Source organism: Ceratotherium simum, chromosome 24 (assembly GCF_057802395.1).
Source record: "Ceratotherium simum simum isolate JZ-2026a chromosome 24, ASM5780239v1, whole genome shotgun sequence".
In the NCBI taxonomy this organism is placed as follows: domain Eukaryota; kingdom Metazoa; phylum Chordata; class Mammalia; order Perissodactyla; family Rhinocerotidae; genus Ceratotherium; species Ceratotherium simum.
Window position 1 is genome coordinate 4,417,277 of NC_141923.1, and position 23,585 is coordinate 4,440,861.

A 23,585-nucleotide genomic window follows, 5' to 3' on the forward strand; every position below is an offset into this window, starting at 1 on the left:
GTTTGCACCTCTGTTCTCTCATTCGGTAACACATCTTATACATCTGTCTTTATTGGTACAAAGACAGCTTCCTCATTCTTTTCTAAAGCTGCAGAATATTCAATTATATGGATATACTGTAGTTTTTCCTAAAACTGCCCCATCGATAGACATTTCTGTAGCAATGAATAACCCTGTACATATGGTGGCTTTCACATGAATGAATACATCTCGCAGGATAGATTCCTAGTGGAATAGCTTGGTCAAAAGGTATATACATTTATAACTTTTATAGATATTGCCATATTACCTCCCATGGAGGAGATAATTTATATTCCCATCAGCAATGTAAGAGCGCTTGATTCCCCATAGGAAGGTAGGTATTACTGCCATATCACCTACTAGGAAACAGAGGCTCCGAGAGGTCAAGACACTTGCCTAACTCCCATTCACTCACCCACTCCCCACTCATTCATGTAGTCACTCATTCTTTATTGAATGCATACCACATGCCAGGCACTGACATAGCACTGATTAAAACACACATCCCTTCAGGTATGGAATTTACATTCAAGTGGGATGAGAAGATAGTGAAATTTAAAAGGTCTGATGGTAATGAGTCCTGTGGAGAAAAAACAAACCAGAGAGAGAAGATCAAGTGCTGCGAGGGAGGGGAACGTGGTGATTTCAATCTCAAATACAAGGGCCTATAAAAGCCTCTTTCTCTGGCGGTGCGGCAGACAGCAGGCCGAGAGGATGTGGGGAGAGCGTCCTCGAAGAGGAAACAACCACCAAGAGAGCTGAGGCAGGAGCACACCAAGCCCTAGACATCCTAGAGAAACAGAAGGGGGCTAGTGCCGATGGAACAGATGGGGCAAGAGGAAATGCCCACGCAGGCCCGTTGGACCCCAAAGGGGGGCTGCAGTCTTCTGGGCCACCAACAAACGTCCACCAGGGCCAGGGCCACTCACACAGGCTCTCAGTAACAGGGCACCAGCCAACCTCAGACCCCAAGGCCAGGGTGGGAGGCACACTCATGGGGTAGTTAGGAGAGCATCATTGAATTTAAACTGCTCTGGGTTATTAGCTGGTTTGGGTTTAACAAAAAGGAAGAGAACAGAAAGCATTTTACTCCTGTCTTTCAAATTAAGAAACAAATACCTGGAACATTTTATTCAATAACTATAAAGAATGCAGCCCAGTTTCTGCACCATAAGGGTATATTTTTTTCCCAGAAAACGTCTAGTAAAAAAGTAAAGAATCTTAGAGTTCAATGTTAACTAATGGGATTTCCCTGTTGGGCTCAACTCCACTATCAATGGGGCCTTGATCTGGCTGAGTATGTTGAAAAAATCCCCTTGGCAAAACCCTTGTCCCTGTGAGGAGCTCTTGGGTAGAATTGGGGCAGGGAGGTTGAGAGAGAGGCAGGGGCAGAAAGGACTTATGTGCTGGGGGGCGGGGAGGCAGCCAAACCAGGGCTCAGGACAGAACAGCCAGGGCAGATCTGGGGATGCGCACAGCACCTGAGCAGGGGCAGGGAATTAGGTCTGGAATCGTGAGCTGGGACTCAGAGCCCTGAAGTCCCAGGCTAAGGGACCTGGGCTATGACACTGAAACCCTGCGCTGCCCAATCCCATAGTCCCAAGCGCTTGAACTGTGATTGGTCTGAAGTGAGTGTAAAATACACACTGGATTCTGAAGACCCAAAAAATCATGGAAACTTGCTCATTCATAATTTTTATATTGATAATACGCTGAAACAATATTTTGGATATAGTAGATAAAATATCTTAATTTCGCCTATTTTTTGCTTATTTAATGTGGCTATTGCTATTAGAAAATTCAAATTGCCTCTGTGGCTCACACTATATTTCTACTGGCAGTGCTGCTGCAGACAGTGGGGGCACCGAAAGATTTCTGAAAAGGGAAGTGACAGAACACTGTGAAATCCCCCGGCAGTAGGTACAGAAGGGAAGATGGGGCGGGGATGGGAAGGAACCAGTTAGGAGGCTATACAATTGTCCATGAACAAAAAGGTCTTAAACTTGACCAGTGGCACATGGCAGGATGGACTGCTTAACAATGGATTAGGCTGGGTAGAGTAGGAGGTGGGGGTGCTGAAGGGGTGTGTGGAGACTCCTAGGTTTTGAACCTGAGTGACTGGGAAGGTGGTGATAGAAAAGAGTGGGGGGGTGACTGTGCTGGGGAGAAATCCAAATGTCCTCATCTAGCAGGCAGCTAATGGAAATGACCAGGGAAGACAAGGAAGTCAGCTGTGAACAGTGAGAGGCAGATCTGTGACATCCTAAGATCTCCAAGGAAGAAGGTGCAGCAAGGAAGAGGAGGAGCATGTGAAACTCTGGAAAAAGCCTACTTATAGGGAGCTAGACAAAAATCAGGAAAGCAGAAGGAAAAGCAGAGAAGAAAATCCAGAAGTCCCACGAGGAGAGGCAGGAGCTGATGCCGAGTGAGTGATCACCACAGGCCAAGAGCTCTCAGCATCATAATTTCTCTCCATCATGTGACAGGGTCTCTGAGGTCAGCTCTGTTCTACAGACCATGAAGCGGGGCTCAGAGAGAGGGACTGCTTCTGGCAGGGCACAGGGCCGGTGGAGCAGGAGCAGAAAGGCTTCCTTAGGAGAACACAGGGATGCAAGTTTGGGGGATCAGGGAGAGGGACGGGGAGAGATCAAGGAGAAGAAAGCCCCCTGCTCCAGCGCTGGAGAGGAGAAGATGAGGGGAAACAGTGACAGGCAGAGGTGAGGACGCTCTGGTGGGAAGGAGTTGAGGAGTGTGAATCCACTCCCAGCAAACCCCTAGAGCAAGGAGGAGGAGAGCAGGGCAGGTGCTCAGGGATGTTGGGGGAGAAAGAGGGCAGGGAAGCAGCAGGGGAGATTCAGCAGCTAAGGCAGTCTCTATTAGGTCGCCTGGCACAGCCACTGGGCTTTCCATTAAAGAGAGGCGAATTCCAAAATGCTCCAAGGCCCATTTTTATTGTCCCTTTTGTAAAAACCAAAAACATCTGGATATCAATATGCCATTTCTGTATGTCAAGACACCTACCCTGAAGTAGGATCCCACACCCATGCCTCTCCGCAGTACTCAACCGGGGCCCCTCTCGTTCCCCATGCTGAACACCCGAGAAACTGTTCCATTTCCAATATGAATTCAGTGAAAATCAAACACACAGCAAAATACTGTCATTAGTGGCATTAACACACAAGATTTTCTAACTAAACTAGTTAAAAGGAAGCAAGAATAAAAATAAATCTGAAACCACATTAAAGCGTCATTGCTAAAATGAAGCTTTCTAAATCATTTCGTTTTTTTAATTTTCTTTTTTTCACTACTATCAACATGAGAAGCAGGAAAAAATTATTTTGGGGGGAGTGAGTATGCATTTAATAATGCAGATATTAATTTATAACAAAAATGTTAAAACAAACAATTCAAAAACCACAGCAGCTGTTAGAAAAGCCATAATGCAGCCACAAGCAAAAATGGCGACTAAGGGCTTTGATTACGTAAACGCATTAGAGAGAGCTGCTTCCCTCAGGAAGTATAAGGAAAGGGTATTTCAAAGCCATGTAAGAGGATCAGATGTCATTTTTATCAATGTTAAAACTTTAAGGAGTAGATCATTATGTGCTCATTTCCTTCCTTTGATTAAAAAAAGCAACAATGAAAACAAAACTAACAAAATGCACAGAACCACTCTTTTGTTACAGTACTGGACAGGACACTGCAAAGCTAGGCCTTGCTCTCCGCCCCAACTCCTGGGGGCACTGGGCACAGGAGGAGCCTGCAGCTGGTGTGATAAAAAAGAAGATACAGCCCTGGGCTAGCAACAGGGCCCAGGAGCCAAGCCCACTCCTCTGATGTGCCCTGCAGTCAGATTTGATTTAAAGACCAAAAGGAGACTAGACCTACCCAGTGTGCTGGCCCTGGCCTCAAACCCTATGAGAGAGGAGAAAGTAAAGAACAGTGGGTCTCATTACATGTCAATAATGAGAGAAGCCAAGATGACAAGTTCTTTTTAGATGTTACGTCTTACCCAATAATCAAAACGTACTTGAAAATCCTTTGAAGTTACTATTCTGTGGATACAACCCTGAAATAACCTAAATTTTTACAAAGACATGAACAGGCTGAGTTCATCCTCCTCCCCAGTACATCATAACCACTAGTAATAAGAAGTGAACTCCTCACCCCTTCGGGGTGCTTCACACAGGCTGAACGCTGACCAGGGCGACTCTCCTTTCCAGGTAGCTCTCATTATGAAGGTAGGTTCCATGGTCTGCAGATTATTGGATGTGCCAAAATACTCTCAACAGAGGCCCAGTAGACACTTTCAAGGGCAAAATACATACAGAATGCTACAAACAGAAACTTAAAATCTACTCTACGAGACTGGAGAAAGCAAAACTCGGGGGATCTGAGGATATCACTCCCCAAGGGGGGCTAGAAAAGACCAGGTACTTTCCTTCCTCGTTGGCTGGAACGGGTACTCCAATGAGACTGGGATGGCCTGGGGAGCAGGGCGTGCCTCTGCTAACTGAACTGAACGGATTGGGGGCCACCCTGGGAGGTGAAGGTTGCTGGCACCTCTAATGGAAACTGTGAATCTTACAGTTGTGCTTCATTGAAAAAATTAAAAATTACAAAGACAGTAAAGTTAACAGTGAGCACTGGGATTTATGGGTAATGTTTTGCCGTCTTCTTTGTACTTCTGTATGTCCCAATTTTTCTATAAACAAGCATTTTAAATTTCTTTACTTTTTAAATTAATGGGGGAAAAAATCACCTTTTAAGATATACTTGATTCCCAGATAGAAATTTTCCTCTGTCTTTAATCTCAGGTGGGCTTCTGGAATTTATAATTCCATTCCATCTATACACCCATCCATCCAAACATTTTACTCTATTTTCGTGTACCAGGCACCTTTAGAAAGGAGGCAAAGGCCCGAGTAATCGATACTAGGGTGTGGTCACGGTCGCATGCGTGGGACCGGTGGAGGGTGAACATCACAGGATGGCAGGTGAGCATCACAGCTGTAATAAGCAGCTCCACCCTCAGCCTCACATGTTGATCCCCTGCCTGAGTTGCCCTGCTCTTACTCTCCTGTCCTGGACAATTATTGGTGTTTCTCCTTCAAAACTGCTGTATCTCACCTCCCAAACAGCCTTTCCTTCTAAGTCCCAGTGAAAGAACCCTCTGGGTTTCCCCTCTGCCTGGAACTTGACTGAGCATTCACCAGGGCTCGCTCTCCAGCGCTTTGCTAAACATCACATCCTCAGCAGACTTTCAGGTGGGTCCTGTGCTTACTCATTTTCCAGCTGATGAGGAGAGGAGAAGTCACAGCCCCACATCCCACCAGCAGAAAGTGGCAGAGCTGGTGTCTGAACCCTCGGCATTTGGGCTCAAGGGTCTGTGTTCTTAGCCACTGGGCTGTGAGTCTGTAAACTTCACAGCAATAAACTGACTGCTGTAAGAGCTCCTTTGGAGGCGACGTGACAAGATGGCCAGAATCTCAGAGTACAATCAGGGCTTAGTCCTAGGCACTCTTCTTTGTTCTTAATATACTTTCTCCACAGACCTGCCATCTAATCTCAGGGATGTGATTACTCGTTACATGCTGACAACTCCCAAATTTTTACCTCTAGTTTTGAGCTCCAGATCCATGTATCCAACCACAGACCCGGCCCCTCAAAGTTAACAAGTACAGAACAGAACTCTGATCTTTCCCTCCATTACCCAACACCTGCTCCTTCCCAGTCTTACCCAGTGAAGTAAGCAATAGCCAGAAACCTAAGATTTGTTCATACCTCTCTGCAATTCAGGCTCAAAGAAGCAGCCAGGGTAATTTTCAAAAACACCAATCCGACCACCTCATGCTCTTACTCCCTTCTATGGGATCCCACATCTCAGACGAAGAAGCAAACCAGAGCAGGACCCTGAGTGGCACTGCCCTCCAACCTCATGCCCTCACTTCACACCACCCTCCCCAGGTACACCGTCCTCTCTCAGTTCTCTTAGTCCCAAGTTCTTTCCTACTCCAGGGCCTTCGCCCACTCTCCCTTCTGCATGAACGCTCTATCTCCAGTTCCTTACCTGGTTGGCCTCCTGCTCACGGGAAGCTCAGCTTAAGCACACCACTTCCTCTGAGAGACATTCTCTGCCTCCTCGTTTAAAGCAGGCCTCCATGTCTCTCTCTCTGCGGCTCCCTGTCTCCTCTTACATCACAAGTCACCATTTGCCGTAAGTGTGTGTGCGCTATTGTTGACACCTCTCTCCCCTCTCTGAGAGGAGTAACAGCAGGGCAAGTGTTATCTGCCACCGGAGACCCAGTGCTGGGCACATGGTAGGTAATCAAGGTCTGTCAAATGAATGAAAAATTGGCCACAACTCTACTTCAAGCCCTCAGCTCTCACCTGGACAGTTACTAGAGCCTCCTCACTGCTCTTGCTACCTTCACTCTCTCTTTCTTCATTCCAAATCCACCTTCCACAAGTGCTGACAAGAGTTCTAAAAAAACACATTTGATCCTGTCACTCCCTTGATTAAGAGTGCAAAGGTTCCCCCACAGCCTCCAGTGTCAGATCTAAATTTCTTGCGTGTCATGAAAGGGCTTTTACAATCTGATTCCAATTTATCTGTCTGGCTTTGACTCCCGCCACTCCAAGGCCCACATGTTGTGATTTGGCCACACCTGGTGACTTGATGTTCTTCTACACACCGAGTTGTTTCCTCCAGCTTTGAAGGCCTTTCTCACCCTCCTCCAACTCCTACACATCTTTCAAGACCCAGAGCAAATGCTACCTTCTGGAAGCCTTCTTGGACTCCCTCCACTGAACTGAACTTTTTTTTTTTAATGATATTTGATACATACTGAAGAATACAGTTAACACATATCCCTTGGTACTCTGTACAAAACACTATGATAACACATGCCCCAGTACCCTCTCTGTCCATCTTACTAAACTATGAGCTCCTGGGAAGGCAAGGGCCCACCCATCTGGAAACCACACATGGTGGGGCTTACAGTCTATGACCAATAAGAGCTTGTGGAATTAATTTCTAACTCCAACTCTATTATCAATTTGCTGCCTAATCTGGACAATTCACTTACCTTCTCTTTGACTGTTTCCTCATCTGTAAAATGGGACAGCTGCCCACCATCCCATGCAGAGGAAATATATAAAACACCCTTGGGCCGGCCCCATGGCTTAGCGGTTAAGTGCACGCACTCCGCTGCTGGCGGCCCGGGTTCGGATCCCGGGCGCGCACTGACGCACCGCTTCTCCGGCCATGCTGGGGCCGCGTCCCACATACAGCAACTAGAAGGATGTGCAGCTATGACATACAGCTATGTACTGGGGCTTTGGGGGGAAAAAATAAATAAATAAAATCTTTAAAAAAAATAAAGAAATAAAAAAAAATAAAATAAAACACCCTGAAACTGCTAAATCTCATACCAGTGCAAAGCATGGCATGACAAGTGTTGCAACTACCATTCCTGGTGCTCTTTGAGAAACAAACCTCTGACGAGCCTTGTGCTTAGACATCCTGACCAAACTCTGATGAAAATGCAATCCATACAGCCAAAGAATTTCCTTACTGTGAAGGGCAATCAATTTCAGCCTCAAGCTACAAATGCCAAGTTGGCATTAAACCATACACAGTCCTAGCATTCTGAACAGCCATTTTTCAAATAGAATGTAAACACAGTATAACATAACTCATGCTTAAATCATTAAGAGTGAGGACCTGCTTTCTAGCCTGCAACTCCCAGTTGTCCAGAGTAAGGCATGGGTCTGGCTGATGTATCAGAGGTATTCTCAGGGCCCTGAGACTCTAGGGACCTGTGGTCTCTGACTCCCGCCCTCCTCCAGCAACCACACACAAAGCCTTCTTGTTCTCTAAGTGGCATTCTGTGCCATCCTCAGCCACAGCAGCCTCCCCATCCTGTTTACCAACAGCCTTTTACACGGTTACAATCTCTTCCCCCTCAATGACACGGCCCCTACCTAAACTCAAACAAAACCCCACAATGACTCCAAATTCACAATTTCTAGTAACAGCAAAGAGAGGCTGGTTTTGTGGCCCCACACTCCCTCACCAAAAAAAAAAAAAAAAAAATCATCCAGCTACTTAGAAATCACTTCCTCAGATGATAGTAATAAAATATCTAGGTAAATAGAATAATCTAACAGAAAATAGGATTAAATACTTTTCCTCTACAATTTGTCAATCCAGGTGACAAGTTTTTTTTCCAGTCAACCCAGATGAAACTAGAAGAGGCGATGGCATGGTTCAAAAGATTTCACCAAATCCACTGGCAATGTCAAACAGGAGCACCGTGGGTGGGTACTGGATATGCATGGACAGTATATACCATAACAACTGCAAAAGAATCAGAACTTTAACTGCAATTTGTCAAGTTGAATACTCTTCCCCAAACAAAATTATTTCTTAAAAACCAGAAACTATAATGAGCTTCTGTTCCAAGTTAATGACAGTGAAACCAGGCAACAATGCAAAACCACTCATCATTCCTGAGAGGGATCCCATGTGACCAGACCCCTGGCACGTCAGGGTTGAGGGCATAAGTAGAGACTGGAACCCAGGGCTTCTAACTCAGCAAGCCTACCTCATCTCTTCCACTTGCTGGAAAGTCATACTGAAACAGAGGAGGGATAATATCAGATATGTAATGGCAATAGTTGGGGCTGAAAAGCTACTCCAAGAGCTTTAACAAATATAATCTATTTGGCCACTGCTATCTGTCACATTTAGCAGTTCTGACATGTTCTTGAACAGATAGCTCAGATATCTCAGGCTCCTTCCAGAATGAAACTGAAGATACTAGAAAATCCCAGTATATACTACAACATTGGCAAAAGCTATGTCACGTGATCCAATTTTAAGTGCCACCTATGTCAAAGGTGATTTTACAGCAAATATTTTCAAGAGCAAGAGAATTACTCCTTAGCCAAACGCCTGTCAAACACACACACAAAAGCTTTAACTACAATTTAAGAACCTAAGGAAATATTAGCAAGTTCTTTGATTTACATGAAATTTTCTGGTGATGTGAACAAAGTCTGGAATTCTATATTTTCTTATTTAAATTATAAATATCAAGTTATAGTCTTGTCCCTATCTCCATTATAATTTTAAAGTGTCTGCTAGAGACACCTGAGCATGATCCATAAAAAAATGCACAAAACAGCTACCCCAAGGAAGAAAAGGTAAAAGTCAACAAGTTAATTCACCACATTTAAACTTGGGTATTACTGGGTAGGACAGCTGAGAGAATGAAAAATGGGCTTAGCTCGAAGTGTAAAATAAGGCCCACTACCCTCGGTAAGAACGTATAAATTCTTAAAGGGATTCTTAACAGCTAAGACAGGGTGCTACTTACTTCCTCATTAAATAGTTTGCTAGTTTCTTTTTTGATTGGGTCTATAAGCTGGACTTGGCCTGCGGAAAAGCCCACTAGGAGAGAGACACTTTCTGCTGTGGCTGTTAGGTGGTTGAAGTCATGACAAGTAGGCTGTGTTCCTTTGTATATCCTTTTATCTATTGGTTTACTCAAGTCAGCAGCCTGGAGGAGAAAGAGAAAAATACATACGGTAAACAGCACATTGAGATGAGAAATCTAAGTTACACTATTTTATACTCCATTATGATGTTCAATCTTAAAAACAAAGGTATTTAAAATATTTTTTCAAGTTTTTAGCATTTTATAAAAGCACTTTAACATATCTTAGCCAATTTGATACTGTTAGACTATCCATAATATGTTTATAACTGTTACTTTTGCAAATTATTCTTCTTCAAATATATTTAACAAAGACTCCTGGACTTCAGGAGGAAACACCCTGAGATACTAAATTCAGTATTTGCAAAATGCATCCCAAGCGTTTTCGAACAGAGCAACTAACCATGTAAAAGCTCAGCTTTCAAATATATTTACAGCACCTAAATGCTCATTGGTGAGTTACCTGTAGCCCAGTGGTTCTCAAAGTGTGGTCCCCAGACCAGCAGTGGCAGCAGCAGCATCACCTGGAAACTCAGAAATGCAAATTCTCAAGCCCCACCCCAGATCAAAAACAGGAAACTACAGGGGTAGGCCTAGCAAGTTGTAGTTTAAAAAGTCTTCCAGCTGATCATGATGCCCACTCAGATCTGAGAACCACTGCTACAGCCAATTTATAAGCAGGCACTCCCTTACTGAGTCACAGTCCCTCTTCTGCATTAGCTTTCAGGTAACTTTCACTTATCGAGCTCACACTCAAAGTGCGGTACATGCATCATCTTTTGTCCTTATAATGATCCATCAAAGTAGGTAATATTTCTCTCATTTTACAGATGAGAAAATAAGTTTAGGGAAGTTAAATAACTCAGCCAAGGTCACCATACCTACCTAGTAAGTGGCAGGGCTGGATTTGGAACCCAAGTCTGTCTGACCATAAAGGGGACGGAGAGAAAACACACACCCACACACCTCAAAGTCAAAAAGCAAATGACTTCTGACTTGGGCTAAAAGTGATTTTTCAAAGTGCCTTCCCCCTCTTAAGGCAGGATTCTTTTCTTCATGAGAAATGTTCTGCGCAATTCAATATGCCGGGCTGTTATTGTTGAAATAAAGGAAACCCACGCACACCCACAAGTGTTTGAAAATCACAGATGGACACAACTAACGTTGCTGAATACATCCTTTAAAACGTCTACTTCGGGGGCCAGCCCAGTGGTGGCGCAGTGGTTAAGTTTGCACATTCCGCTTTGGGGGACCGAGGTTCACTGGTTCAGATCCTGGGGCTACTCACCATTCATCAAGCCATGCTGAGACAGTGTCCCACATAGAAGAGCTACAACTCTACAACTACGATACACAACTATGTACTGGGGCTTTGGGTAGGTAAAAAGAAAAAAAAGAGGAAGATTGGCAACAGATGTTAGCGCAGGGCCAATCTTCCTCAAAAATATAAATAAATAAATAAATAAATCCACTTTGGGCGGCTGGTCCGGTGGCATGGTGGTTGGGTTCGCGTGCTCCGCTTCGGCGCCCTGGGGTTGGAGGGTTTGGATCCCAGGCATGGACCTAACGGACCTAACGCGCTGCTCATCAAGCCATGCTGTGGCAGGTGTCCCACACAGAAAGTAGAGGAAGATGGGCATGGATGTTAGCCCAGGGCCAATCTTCCTCAGCAAAAAGAGGAGGATTGGCAACAGATGTTAGCTCAGGACTAATCTTCCTCACAAAAAAAAAAAAAAAAGAAGAAGAAGAAGAAGAAGAACAGAAAAAAAAAAATCCACTTCGGCCTTGTGCGCCACCCTGGGGCCCACAGCTCTAGTTCTACTGACCACTCCTTGCACTAGGTTCTGAAGATTTCTTTCTTCCAAAGAGGCCTGTGACAGTATACCAAGTATTCTAATGTTTGATTTTTAAATAACAAATATAAATACTGAGTAGAAAAGAGGACCTCAAAATTACAGGCGACTTTGAGCAAACTCAAACCCTGAGCATTGGAAGTCTGGACCTGAGTGGTACAACTAATTCTGGGAGCCCCAGGGCAAAGGAATGAAGGTGCCTGCCGTGCGGACACTCTCCCAGCCTTAGCTCAGTTAAAAGGGAGATGAGAATCTCCATTCTACCAACTTCACAGGATTGTCTGGAGGATGAAATAAGAAAATATATACATGAAATAGCCTTGAAAAATGTAATATGAAGTATGATACAAAACAAAAGGAATTCCTGACTTGGGAGGAGGGAGAAAAGGGGCCAGCGGGGAGAGGAGTAAGTGCTGTTCAATGAGGCAGGCTGAAGGTGAGCTCAGCAGAGGTGGGAGAGAGAGCTGCAGAAGGCAGAGAAAGGAGCAGGGAGTGCTGACACAGGAGGACATGCTGCCTGAGGGAGGCAGCTCCTGGGCTGGGCTCTCAAGGTAGGGAAAGAGAACTCTAGGCTAAGGGAACAACATAGCAAACCAGGGCAAGGAAGATATCAGCAAAAGTAAAAAACAGCTCAAAATATAAAATAAGATACACTGGCAGCTAGAGACAAAAATCAAATTTGAAATATAAACAAATTATTACATGATGTCTATATCAGCATATTAACTCGAGACTTTTTTAAATGTTTGCTTAGGGAACTTCCCCCTAAAATAGAATACTTAAAATTGTGCACCAAAATATAAAAATCAACTCCAAGGCAAGCCAAAATTAACAGAGAAATCATACTAACACAAATTAAATGAGAAAAACAATATACAATGGTTCTCAGAAACAACAGAGGAAGTAAAAGCACCTATTTTTCCAAGTATTGCTACTAGTTTAAACTTATGGATCCCTAACAATAACTGCATTAGCCTCAATTCTTGGTATATTTATTTTACCTCCCTAGCCCCCAACATGGAACTTTACTGAAAAGACATCATCTGCAATTAGATCATACATGAACAAACATCTAAAGTATTTTAAACGCCAACTGAAAGACTATTTTTACTCTTAATCATGTAAATATTCCAAAAACATCCTGTTTACTAATTTGCTTAACAAAATTTCTTCCTCGATCACTGCTCTCAAAGTGTACCAGCCCATGAACAGTTTTCTAGTCTGCAGTCAAAATTAAGTACAGAAATTGAGAATAAGTGTTTAGAAACTTTCACAGCAAGTTGACAAAGCAATTTTAGATCTGTCGAATCTAATAAAAAATAAGAGTTTGCATTCTGTATGTCTTTTTCAGTTTCTTTTTCTAGTAATTCTTTTTTTATTTTACAAAAGTATTAGTCCAGATAAACTGGAAATTTTAAAAATTGATCCTTTAGCACTGGTGGGAGAGGCATTGTCCTAGGGCACAAAAGTAGACCCAGGCCAAGGAACACTGGAATCTCACTTACCTAAGGCCACTCCCGCCTCCCTAACCTTCAACAGCACTGATCTGACTAAAACAGCAGAAGTCCAGCCAGGCAACATGTCACCTACACCAATCAAGAACTACTGTGAAGCCTGAAGTGACTGCCAGATGTGTGCCATAAGAAATTATACTTTTGAGAAACCCATGGACTCCACATTGGTGCCTGAGCTTTTTGGAGCCCACTCCCACACGGAGGAAAAGTCAGGCCTACCAGTGCCTGCCTTCATTTCCAACAGCATCGTCATCTCCCACTCATCTTGTCCTCTTTCCTCTACAGCCAATCACCAGGTTCTGTCTCTTTTTCCACTGATGTGTTGTTGTCCTATTTCCTCTTCCTCGTCCTTTTTTTTAGGGGGGGAAGCAACATGTACTCTGAACTCACACATCTTTTTAGTAGCAGTAATAACTACCTGAGCCAGCCACTCCTCTTTCCCATGGGGTCATCAGTCCCTGACAGATGTCTTCCCAGGTAGAGGCAGTCTGGTAGGAGAAAGAGCCCAGACTTTGGAGCCAGTCAGGCCTAGGTTCAAACCTAGTCTTCCCCTTGGTAGCTAGATGGCCTCAGGCAAGGTGCTTGTTTCCTCTCTCTCAGCCTCAGAGAACAAAGCCCCCCACTAGCTCCCCTGCAGGGTGAGGCCCACAGATAATGATATAAAGCATAGAGCACACAGAAGCACTCAAATGGTATCTACCATTATTAATTCATTCCTGTCACATCCTGCCTGTGGTCAAAAGCTTCAGTGGCTTCCTAATTTCCATCATATCAGAGCATGACGATGTACACAGCCATCCTGCCCTCCATGGTTTGGCCCCATCCATCCTCCCTAACAGCAACACCAAGTTCCATCTATCAAACACTTTCTATATGTACCAGGAACTTCACACTCATCATCTCATTTAATTTCCATCACCCCTCAAAGTCGGCACTAACACTATCCACATTTTATAGCCCAGGAGCCTGGGAAGGAACTGAGGGGTCAAGGGCCTGTGCTCAATCACTCCACACTGTCTTGCCACTCCACCCTTCACTTGCCCTCTACACTGCACGTCCTGAGTTTGGTGCAAGCAGACAGCCCCTCTTTCCTGGCTTCATTAGGGCGCCCTCTTGGTTGGGATAGTCTCCTTTGCCCCTGTTCCCAGGAATCATACCCATCAGTTCAAATCCCACCATCTCCAGTATTTTCCCAACCAGGATTCTATGGGCTGGCTCCTTTATCTCAATTCTCAAGTACTTATTAATTTGTTCCACAAAATTTAGTATTTAATCACTTATATGATTACAGTATTGCTTTATGTCTGTTACCAATTATAATAAAAACTCCTTTAAGGAGCAGAACTTCTTTATTAAACAGTTACCATTGTATTGTTCCACAAAATTAGCTTTTGTTTTTCAGCTTTCAGCTTTTGTTTTTCACTGGACTCGGCATAGATGGGTAACAGATACTTGGGGATTTTTTAATGCTTCTGCATCCTAATTATTGCCAATTAGATGAATTCTTAAACATGAATTTATAGCAGAACCAATTTATTAAAGTCTCACCAATTTTAAGAATTAGATCATATTTGGTTATTCAGCTCCAGTAGATTATCCAGTATGTCACAAATGCTCAGTATCCGTTGAATGAAAGAAACTGCCGTTGTTCCGAATTTTTTCAATGGTAAGACTAAATTTTACCATTATGCTCATTAGTTTCTGCATAAGGAATTACTGATTACAAGTAATTTGTCAGGGTTTCATTCTCAACAGAAAAATTTTAAATGATGGTTTAAAAATTCCTACCACAGGGGCTGGCCCGGTGGCGCAAATGGTTAAGTGCATGTACTCCGCTTCGGTGGCCCAGGGTTCGCAGGTTCGGATCCCGGGCGTGCACTGATGCACTGCTTGTCACGCCATGCTGTGGCGGTGTCCCATATAAACTAGAGGAAGATGGGCACAGACGTTAGCTCAGGGCCAATCTTCCTCAGCAAAAAAGAGGAGGGTCAGCATTGGAAGTTAGCTCAGGGCTGATCTTCCTCACAAAAAAAAAAGAAAAATAAATAAATTCTGGGCCGGCCCTGTGGCTTGGTGGTTAAGTGCGCGCGCTGCGATGCTGGTGGCCCGGGTTCGGATCCCGGGTGCGCATCGAGGCACCACTTCTCCGTTCATCCTGAGGCCGAGTCCCGCATACAGCAACTAGAAGGATGTGCAGCTACGACATACAAATATCCACTGGGGCTTTGGGGGGAAAAAAAAATAAAATAAATAAAATCTTTAAAAAAAATAAAAATAAAAATTCCTACCACAGAAACAGAGCAGGTTACCAAAATCCTTGATCAGTTAGTACAAACTTTAAAATGTCATGTTTTTCTTTCCAGCATCACACAAGAAAAGAAACCCTCCTGTTCCAGCTCACACCCTCACCCCAGGTCCCCGCCAAGCCTGCAAGGGACAGCTGCCGAGCCAACAGGAGTGTGGAGGAGGGGCCTGAACCTGGCAGGGTCTAGTCTACCAAAGGGAAAGGACCCCTGGGCTCAGTGGGCCTGCTCGTACTTCAGGGCCCTGGCGCCGTCACAGCCATTAGAGGAACTCAGAGAAGGCCTGCAGGCCTGTGCCGAGCCCTCTTCATGGGAACTTGCTACTTGATACTCCTGAGTGCCCAGAAGCATTTGATGTGATATGGAAAATATCTCAGAAAGACCTTTTGAAAAATGCATATCAGATTATGATATATGGGGGGCACTGTGGGTAATAAGGGTGGGCTTTATTTTCCCTAAATTTCACATTTTCCCTCCCCATCCAGGAAGCACCTCAGAGAGAACCACTCCCACAGAACTTGCCAGAAAAGAGTCCTTTTTCTGGCATATCTAACAGCTGCCAAACACCCAAGCCAGACCAGAAGCTCACCCCCTCTACACCAGAAATCACTCTCTTCCCTCCTAAGCCCGCTCCTCCCATACTTAAGCCCTCTCCCAAGCTTTTTTTTTTTTTTGTGAGGAAGATCAGCCCTGAGCTAACACCTGCCAATCTTCCTCTTTTTGCTGAGGAAGACTGGCCCTGAGCTAACATCCATGCCCATCTTCCTCCACTGTATATGGGATGCCGCCACAGCATGGCTTGACAAGCGGTGCGTCGGTGCGCGTCTGGGATCCGAACCAGCAAACCCTGGGCCGCTGCAGCGGAGCGCGCGCTTAACCGCTTGCGCCACCCGGCCGGCCCCAACCCTCTCCCAAGCTTTAAGCCTGTTGCCTCAGTCAGGTTCCTTGCATGGCACCCTCTACCCAATGACAACTTCAGAGACCTCATCTGGCCTGTCCTTCCCCAGTCCCCCACCCAGCCTAGGTCAGCCTCCTTGGCTTGGCACCAGGGTCCTTTCACCCATTTCTACCCACATCCAATTCCTCACACACATTTTGCCAGATTAATCTTCATGAAGCCTTGGGTCACTCACCTACTCAAAACCTCCTCGGCTCTGCGCCCAGTATAACGACGGCTGAACTCCTTAGCTTGGCACCCACAGGCCTTCCTAAGAAGGGCCTTGTCACCCCCTTCCCCTTCACACACATTACCCCAAGGCCCCTGTTCACACACTGCCTGTGCTCTTTACACCTTCTCGCCTTTCCTTACATTCCTTCTTTCACTTAAAATACCTTCCCTAACCCCAATATCTGCTCACCAGCAGCACAAATGTCTCTTTCTCCTGACCTCACCCCTGGGAGGCATTCTTTCACCTGACCTTCACCAAGTACCTATCACTATGTGCTACATTTATTAGCTGTAATATACTAACTGTATTCCATATATTGTGAAAGGCCAGCTCCTTTTAAAAACAACAAAAAAGTCAGGAGGCTGTTGAGTCACTGAGGGCCTGAATGCATTAATCAAAAATAGCTGGAGCAGCCCCAGCAGCATCAAAGGTCTCCTTTACGCCATTTGAAAATCAGAAGAGAACTAATGTAGTGCTTTCGATTATCATTCCTCTTGACCACATCTCAGACAACCAAAATAGGAGGCAAAACTGAACAAGAGATTACTTCCCAGGGCCTCCAAGGAGCATCTATTTGGAAATAGGAGGAACAGTGAAGTCCTATTTTAAGACTTGGGATCCAAAACAAACCACATTATAAAGACTGTTCCACAGTTTTTATTGGGGGAGACTTTTAACCTAGTCAGGCTTGGGGTTTCTACTGCCTGCAACGGATTACACAGTCTGGGTCTGGACCACACCTAGCTGGTCATCCTGGTTGAAACCTGGGGAAACACTGAAGCCTTCCAAGTACAGGTTTGAATGAAATGAGACTCTGACCACTCAGAGCTGAGATATATTCACCTTATAATGAAGTTCAACGTACTAGTTAATCAAAATTTCCTTCAACACAGTGGAAAATAACCTGGCTCTAAAGAAAAAAATACCAAACAGTGATTTTCAAACATCTTCACTGCCCACACTTCACGTGCAGGTAACAATCAGCTGTGAGGCACTGCACAGATGCCAATTCTATAGTCCAACCCACCTGCCCTTGAAGTAGACACAAAACCAGGCTAATCTTGTGAAAAGCCCACACAGTCCATCTTTCTCAGTTTCTTCAGTCCAATAATTACATCCAAAATAACTGCATAATTGGCATCAATGGTATTTAGAGTCTAACACTTATTTAAAAAAAGGTATCGGGGTGTTAAGAAGTCAGGTTTGGGATCACTTATCCTAGTAGAAAAAAAATATCAATCAATTTTACAGTTTCAGTGGTTCAAAAAGGACAGAAACTTATCTGTCTTATTCCCCAACACCTAATAGAGGGCCCGGCACATAGAAGGGATCATTAAATATCTACTGTAGAAATGAAACAATTCTGAAAATGGAGGGAAAGAAAAGTAGAGTGATAGGAACCAGAAGAGACCCACAGCCAGACAAATATAAAAGCCAATATATAATCCTTTTGCTGACCAAAATCCTAAGTAACAACTAATGCCTTCTTGGGTGTCCACCTGTGAAAGAAAACAATCTCCATTAGCAAATATTGGTATATCACTTTACAGTTGACAAAGCACCTTTGCGCATCAGTTCTTTTAACCCTTGGTACAAACCTGTGCCGTAAGTACTATTGCCACTCCCATCTTATAAACAGGGAAACAGAATAAGTTGTCAAGAGGAAGCAAGTGGCAGAGTCCAGGCCATCTAAATCCCAGCCCCTATGTTCCTTCTACTGAGCCATGTCGCTATGACGGGAAGTTGACAAGATAATATCTGAGGCAGCGCCTAGTTCTAAAATTCTATCACTGTGTGACTCCATGTTCCTATGCTTGCTGAAGTGGGAACCAAATAGTCCAGCCTCGCTCAGTTTGGCCCAGATTCCATAGATCTACCTTCTCAACGCATTTATCTCTCAAGGCTGTTTTATTAAATGGAGTAATATACTAAAGTCCCAAGCATAACACCTGGCACTTAAAAGGTATTCGGGAAAAGTTAGCTCCCCTCTCTTAAACTCACATTTCTCTTTCTGAGCACATAAGGGAACCTGCTGGTTACCATACAGGCTCATCATTCATTTATACCTTCAAAGAAACATAAATAAGGAAACAAATCGATATTTCTTTCTGCCCTAAATCTCCTGAAGAAAGACAAAAGGAGAAGCCAAGTTCAGGGCATGTTTTCCTTCCAATATAATTTTCCAAAATGAGATAGAAACTTCCCTTAGTTTCCATGCCTCCTTCATTCTCAGACATACTAGCACATGCCCACACTTGCACTGGCACACCAGACCCATTCCCTTTACTAAAAACAAATTGCTGGCGTGCTGCCTGCTAGCATGCTTCTGATGAGCTCTGACCCCAGAAGGAGCACCCACCACTCACATTCCAGACCTCCTCTCATGTGCAAGGCAGGAACAAGGCCATGAGAAGCGGGGCAGGGAACTCCATGGATGGAGGGAGAAGGGAAGGACAATGAGCCAGACATCATCAGAATACAGGCAAATAAATGAGACGTAAACTGCGAAGGGTACCACCTTTATGTCATTCCAAAATGGGAAGAGATGCATGGTTACAAAATGCGTCAAATGTGTTCAATGAAATTTTCACAGCAACAATCTGTGGAACTGCTTGCTGTTCACCAAAGACCTCTCACAGGAGCCAGGGAAGGCTCCTCCTTTGGAGATCTGCTTTGGGCAGGGTGGGGGTGGCCGTCCAGAGGAAGCAGGGCTGAGATTATGGGAAGCATCTTCTCCCCTAGCCCAGCACTGTCAGTCAAATATCTGCTGAAAACAAACTTCTGCTGTTATGTGTCATTTTTTCCCAAGGCAGCCTGTCACTTAAAAACTGTTAGCTATATAAAATCTACTCCTCTTTCTTCAGGGTAGTTTTTTAAAAATGAACGTAATAAGCTGCTAAACTGCAACATCTCCACCATCTCTTCATTTTCTTATGTTGCACTCCATGTTTAGGTTAAGCCTCTTATCACAGTTCAAAATGCTACAAATGGCTGTCATGGCACTTCGCTTAGGCTAATGAAATACTGATTTCTTCATTAAAGAAAACCTATGAATAAACATTAGATAAATTCAATTTGCACACATTCTAACACCAGATCTCATCACATTAAAATGCTGACATATTCAAATGATCTATTTTTGTTAAATATGCATAGAAATATGCACTCCTCTTCCTAAGGGAATACCAATATCTCAAATAGAAGAAAAGGAAAGATGCTTTTATTTCTGCAAAAGATACTCATTCAAATTCTTAGAAAATAATTTTTTTTAAAGTTCCCCCTGAAAGGCGTGGGGGAGTGAATTCTATGACCTTCTAAAAGTGTTGCGAGAATACCAGTAAATTAAACGTTTCAAGGCAGTGAGTAGTCCCTAGATGCTGCTTCACTACTATACTATTATTTTCCCGACATTTAGACAATCTTATTATGTTTCGCACAGCAAACAGATGATTTTGAAATTTTCCGATTCAAGTTGCTGAGTAACATAAGCAGTGATCTGCAGAGGAGTTCCCATTCTAAGAGAGAAATGCCGTAAATCCCATGATGTGGAGGTCCTGCAATTTTCCAGCCCTCATTTCCCATCCTACAGAGAAACTGAGGCCCAGGGAGGAGTGGTGATCTGCCCAAGGTTGCATAGAGCTTAGAATTGTGCTTTTAACCACATCAAGCTGTGGCTACCTTTTCAATCACCCAAGTTCAGTTGGAACAATGAACTACTGAATCTGTAACGTATGAAATTTCAAAAAATGACACTGATATGTACCAGTAATTTTACATCAAATAACAGCATTTTGGAGCCAGTATATTGCTGTGTTTTCAAACAGGAAGCAAGAGAGCTAGAGAGAACGAGAGAACATGAAACTTAGAACACAATGAAGGGAGATCAGCCACTAAACAGGTGGCCAAAATATTAGGTTTGGCTTCTGTAATTCAAATAGTCTCTGATCCAGCCAAGCCTCAGCTGAAGAAGTAGTCTCAAATCAGTGAGAGTAAAAGAGAGGTGACCCATCCTAAACACTACTATGAGGAAAAGCTTTGATCTCTCCTTCATCTAAAGTTTTAGGGCCGGCTCTGTGGCTTAGCGGTTAAGTGCGCGCGCTCTGATGCTGGCAGCCTGGGTTCGGATCCCGGGCGCGCCCCAAGGCACCACTTCTCCGTCCAGCGCGAGGCCGAGTCCCACGTACAGCAACTAGAAGGATGTGAACCTATGACATACAACTATCTGCTGGGGCTTTGGGGGGAAAAAAATGAATAAATAAAATCTTTAAAGTTTTATAGCATCCCTGGAACTACTCACTTGGCACTGGTGCTGTTAGTCATTTTTCACACATATCTTATCTCCCCAAGTAATATAAAATTTTTTAGGGCATAATTGTCTTATAGGACACCTCAGTAATAGCCACTCAAATATTTCTGATGTTTTTTTCCCTACCAGGTTAAAAAAGCATTTTTAGGCACCTGAAATGTATCAGGCACTGGTGATAGCTCTTGTAACGCAACAGCGACCAGTTTCAAAATGTGGACCAGTAAGACTGGAACATTCAGGAATGTGGAGAGGCAGGCCTCACCTACTACTGCAGGAGTGTAAACTGGCACAGCCTTTATGTAGCGCAATTTGGCAACATGTAGCAAAAGCCTCCTTTTCTTTAACCACAAATTCAACTCCTAGCAATTTATCCTTACAAAATGCTTTTCAAGTGTGTGAACTATTTATAATAGCCAAAAACTGGCCTAACACAGACATCCATCGACAGCAGGCTGAGGCTGTACACGGAATACTACTCATGGAACACATGCACTGAGAATAAACATGGCTGAATCTCGAAAAATAATCTTGAGTAAAAGATGCCAGGTATGAAAGAAGCATATACTAAATAATTCTATTTATATAAAGTTTAAAAATAAGCAAAACCAATCTGTGATGTTGGACGTGAGGACAGTGATAACCCTTGAGGAGTGTGGGGAAGGAGTCACAAGGGGAGGCTCTGGGTGGCCAGGAATGCTGTTTCTTAATCTGGGGTTGATCCTACTTTGTGAAAAACTAATAGAGCTTTACACTTATACACATTCCTTTTTGTATGCTATCCTGAAATTTAAAAAATTTTAATGAGCAAACACATGTACAAAGACAGTCAACTCAACTTTGTTTATAACAATACATTAACATCCTATGTGTTCCTGAAAGGAAATGGGTCAATATCTCATGCAGCCATTTAAAATGAAGTTATTTACTTACTAGCAAAGAAGGATGTTATATGCTTCTTTTTCATTAAGCGAAAAATGCAACAATAAAAAAAATAGGATTCTAAAGACAAAAAGAATTATAAAAAATCGGGCCGGCCCCGTGGCTTAGTGGTTAAGTGCGCATGCTCCGCTACTGGCAGCCCGGGTTCGGATCCCGGGCGCGCACCGATGCACCGCTTCTCCGGCCATGCTGAGGCCGCGTCCTATATACAGCAACTAGAAGGATCTGCAACTATGACATACAACTGTCTACTGGGGCTTTGGGGAAAAAAAAGGAGGAGGATTGGCAATAGATGTTAGCTCAGAGCCGGTCTTCCTCAGCAAAAAGAGAAGGATTAGCGTGGATGTTAGCTCAGGGCTGATCTTCCTCACACACACACACACACAAAAATTAAAAAAAAAAAAAAAAAAAGAATTATAAAAAAATCTTACTGTATTCATAATGTAATCATATTGTTAGTAATAAGAGTATATTGTTATTTTGAATGTCTTGTAGAATAAAGCAAAAAAGTTAATAAAAAGATCCTTATAAATCAAGAAACCAATGGTAAAGAATATTTATGAATCTGTCAAAGAATAAATTATGTTCAAATGTAAATATTTTATCTATGAAAATGTGGTTTTATTTCCCAAAACAGTTCACGTATCATAGAAAATACAGGAGAAAAGATATGACGTTTAGGATTTGCTTTAAAATAATGCAAGAAGGGTGAGATAATAGACGAAATGAAACTAGCCATATGTTGACAAGGTGAAGCTGGGAGACAGGTATCTGGAAGTTCATTATACCATTCTCTCTACTTTTGTGTAAGTTGGAAATTTTCCATAATTAAAAACATATGATTCTGTTTGGGCCATATATTTATTTATATGTATATATTTGCAAAGAAAAAAATTTGAAAAGACATTCACCAAAATAATTAAAAGTGGTTATTTAAAGGAGAGGGTAGTATTTAGATGACAATTTTACTTTTTGTAAATAATTATATACATTAGTTGTGTAATTTTTTAAACAGGAAAAGAAAAAAAACACAGGCCAGAAAAACTACTGAATCTGGGGCCAGCCCAGTGGCATAGTGGTTAAGTTCACACGCTCCACTTAGGCAGCCCGGGGTTGACGGGTTCGGATCCTGGGTGCAGACCTACACCACTTGTCACGCCATGCTGTGGTGGTGACCCACATACAAAATAAAGGAAGAGTAGCACAGATGTTAGCTCAGGGACAATCTTCTTCAAGCAAAAACAGGATGATTGGCAACAGATGTTAGCTCAGAGCCTATCTTCCTCAGCAAAAGAAAAAAAAAACTACTGAATCTATTTCAAAATTATCCTAGTTGTTTAAAAGCTTTAAAAGCTAGCCACGGCCTAGCACAGGGTCACAGAAAAATAAGTGCCTTGTGAACAGTAAAATTCACCATAAAAGGAAGCTTACTGTTATATCAAGTAAATGCAGGAGCAGGATGATCTATCACCAACAGGTGGTGATATATTTCAAACTGGCCAAATTATAAGTTTCACACCAATTAGGACTGCTGGAGTCTGTTATTAATGTTTCTGTGGCACCAGTGATGTCACTCAATGAGATGAGAAAGGACAGGAAAATTCTTTAAAGAAGCCAACCATTCAGGGGACAGATAAGGAAGCCATGGCTGATTCTATTGTTTCACTCTTCAAATAGTTCTACAGTGTTAGAAGTGTTCACTGTGTGCTCCTAATTTGCTACAGTGGCAAACAGAGATAACTTTTCCCAGAGTCTTCTTTGGGAAATCTAATCTGTTCCAAGTTTACCTTCCAATTTTTCTCTAATGTAGATCTAAAATTGAATCCCCATCTTTCTCACAAGAATTGAACTGAGAATTTATCATCAATCACACGCTTTTCTAGAGATTCTAGGAAAACTCAATCCTACATTATCCTCAACCCAGAAGAAACAGCTAAAAGGGTTACACAATGCAATGTTTTTCTATATTCAGTAACA

At 43.2% G+C, this 23,585-nt stretch overlaps 1 protein-coding gene across 6 annotated transcripts in view; it reads right to left on the bottom strand.

The window, feature by feature from the left end:
- The window catches only part of WDR20 (WD repeat domain 20), a 67,716-nt gene that overhangs the window by 17,177 nt on the left and 26,954 nt on the right, over positions 1–23,585 (bottom strand). For 4 of the 6 annotated variants that reach the window (XR_015556053.1, XM_004434267.3, XM_014790550.2 and 1 more), the window contains exon 2: positions 9,405–9,587. The exons of 1 other annotated variant lie outside the window; for it this stretch is intronic. Coding sequence is in view for 2 of the 5 variants with exons in the window: in XM_004434267.3 (XP_004434324.1) it covers positions 9,405–9,587 (183 nt within the window). In the remaining 3 variants the exon portion in view is untranslated. Of the gene's footprint in view, positions 1–9,404; positions 9,588–9,987; positions 10,045–23,585 lie in introns of those variants that run through there. One more of the 6 variants, XM_087447921.1, reaches the window with a different exon arrangement.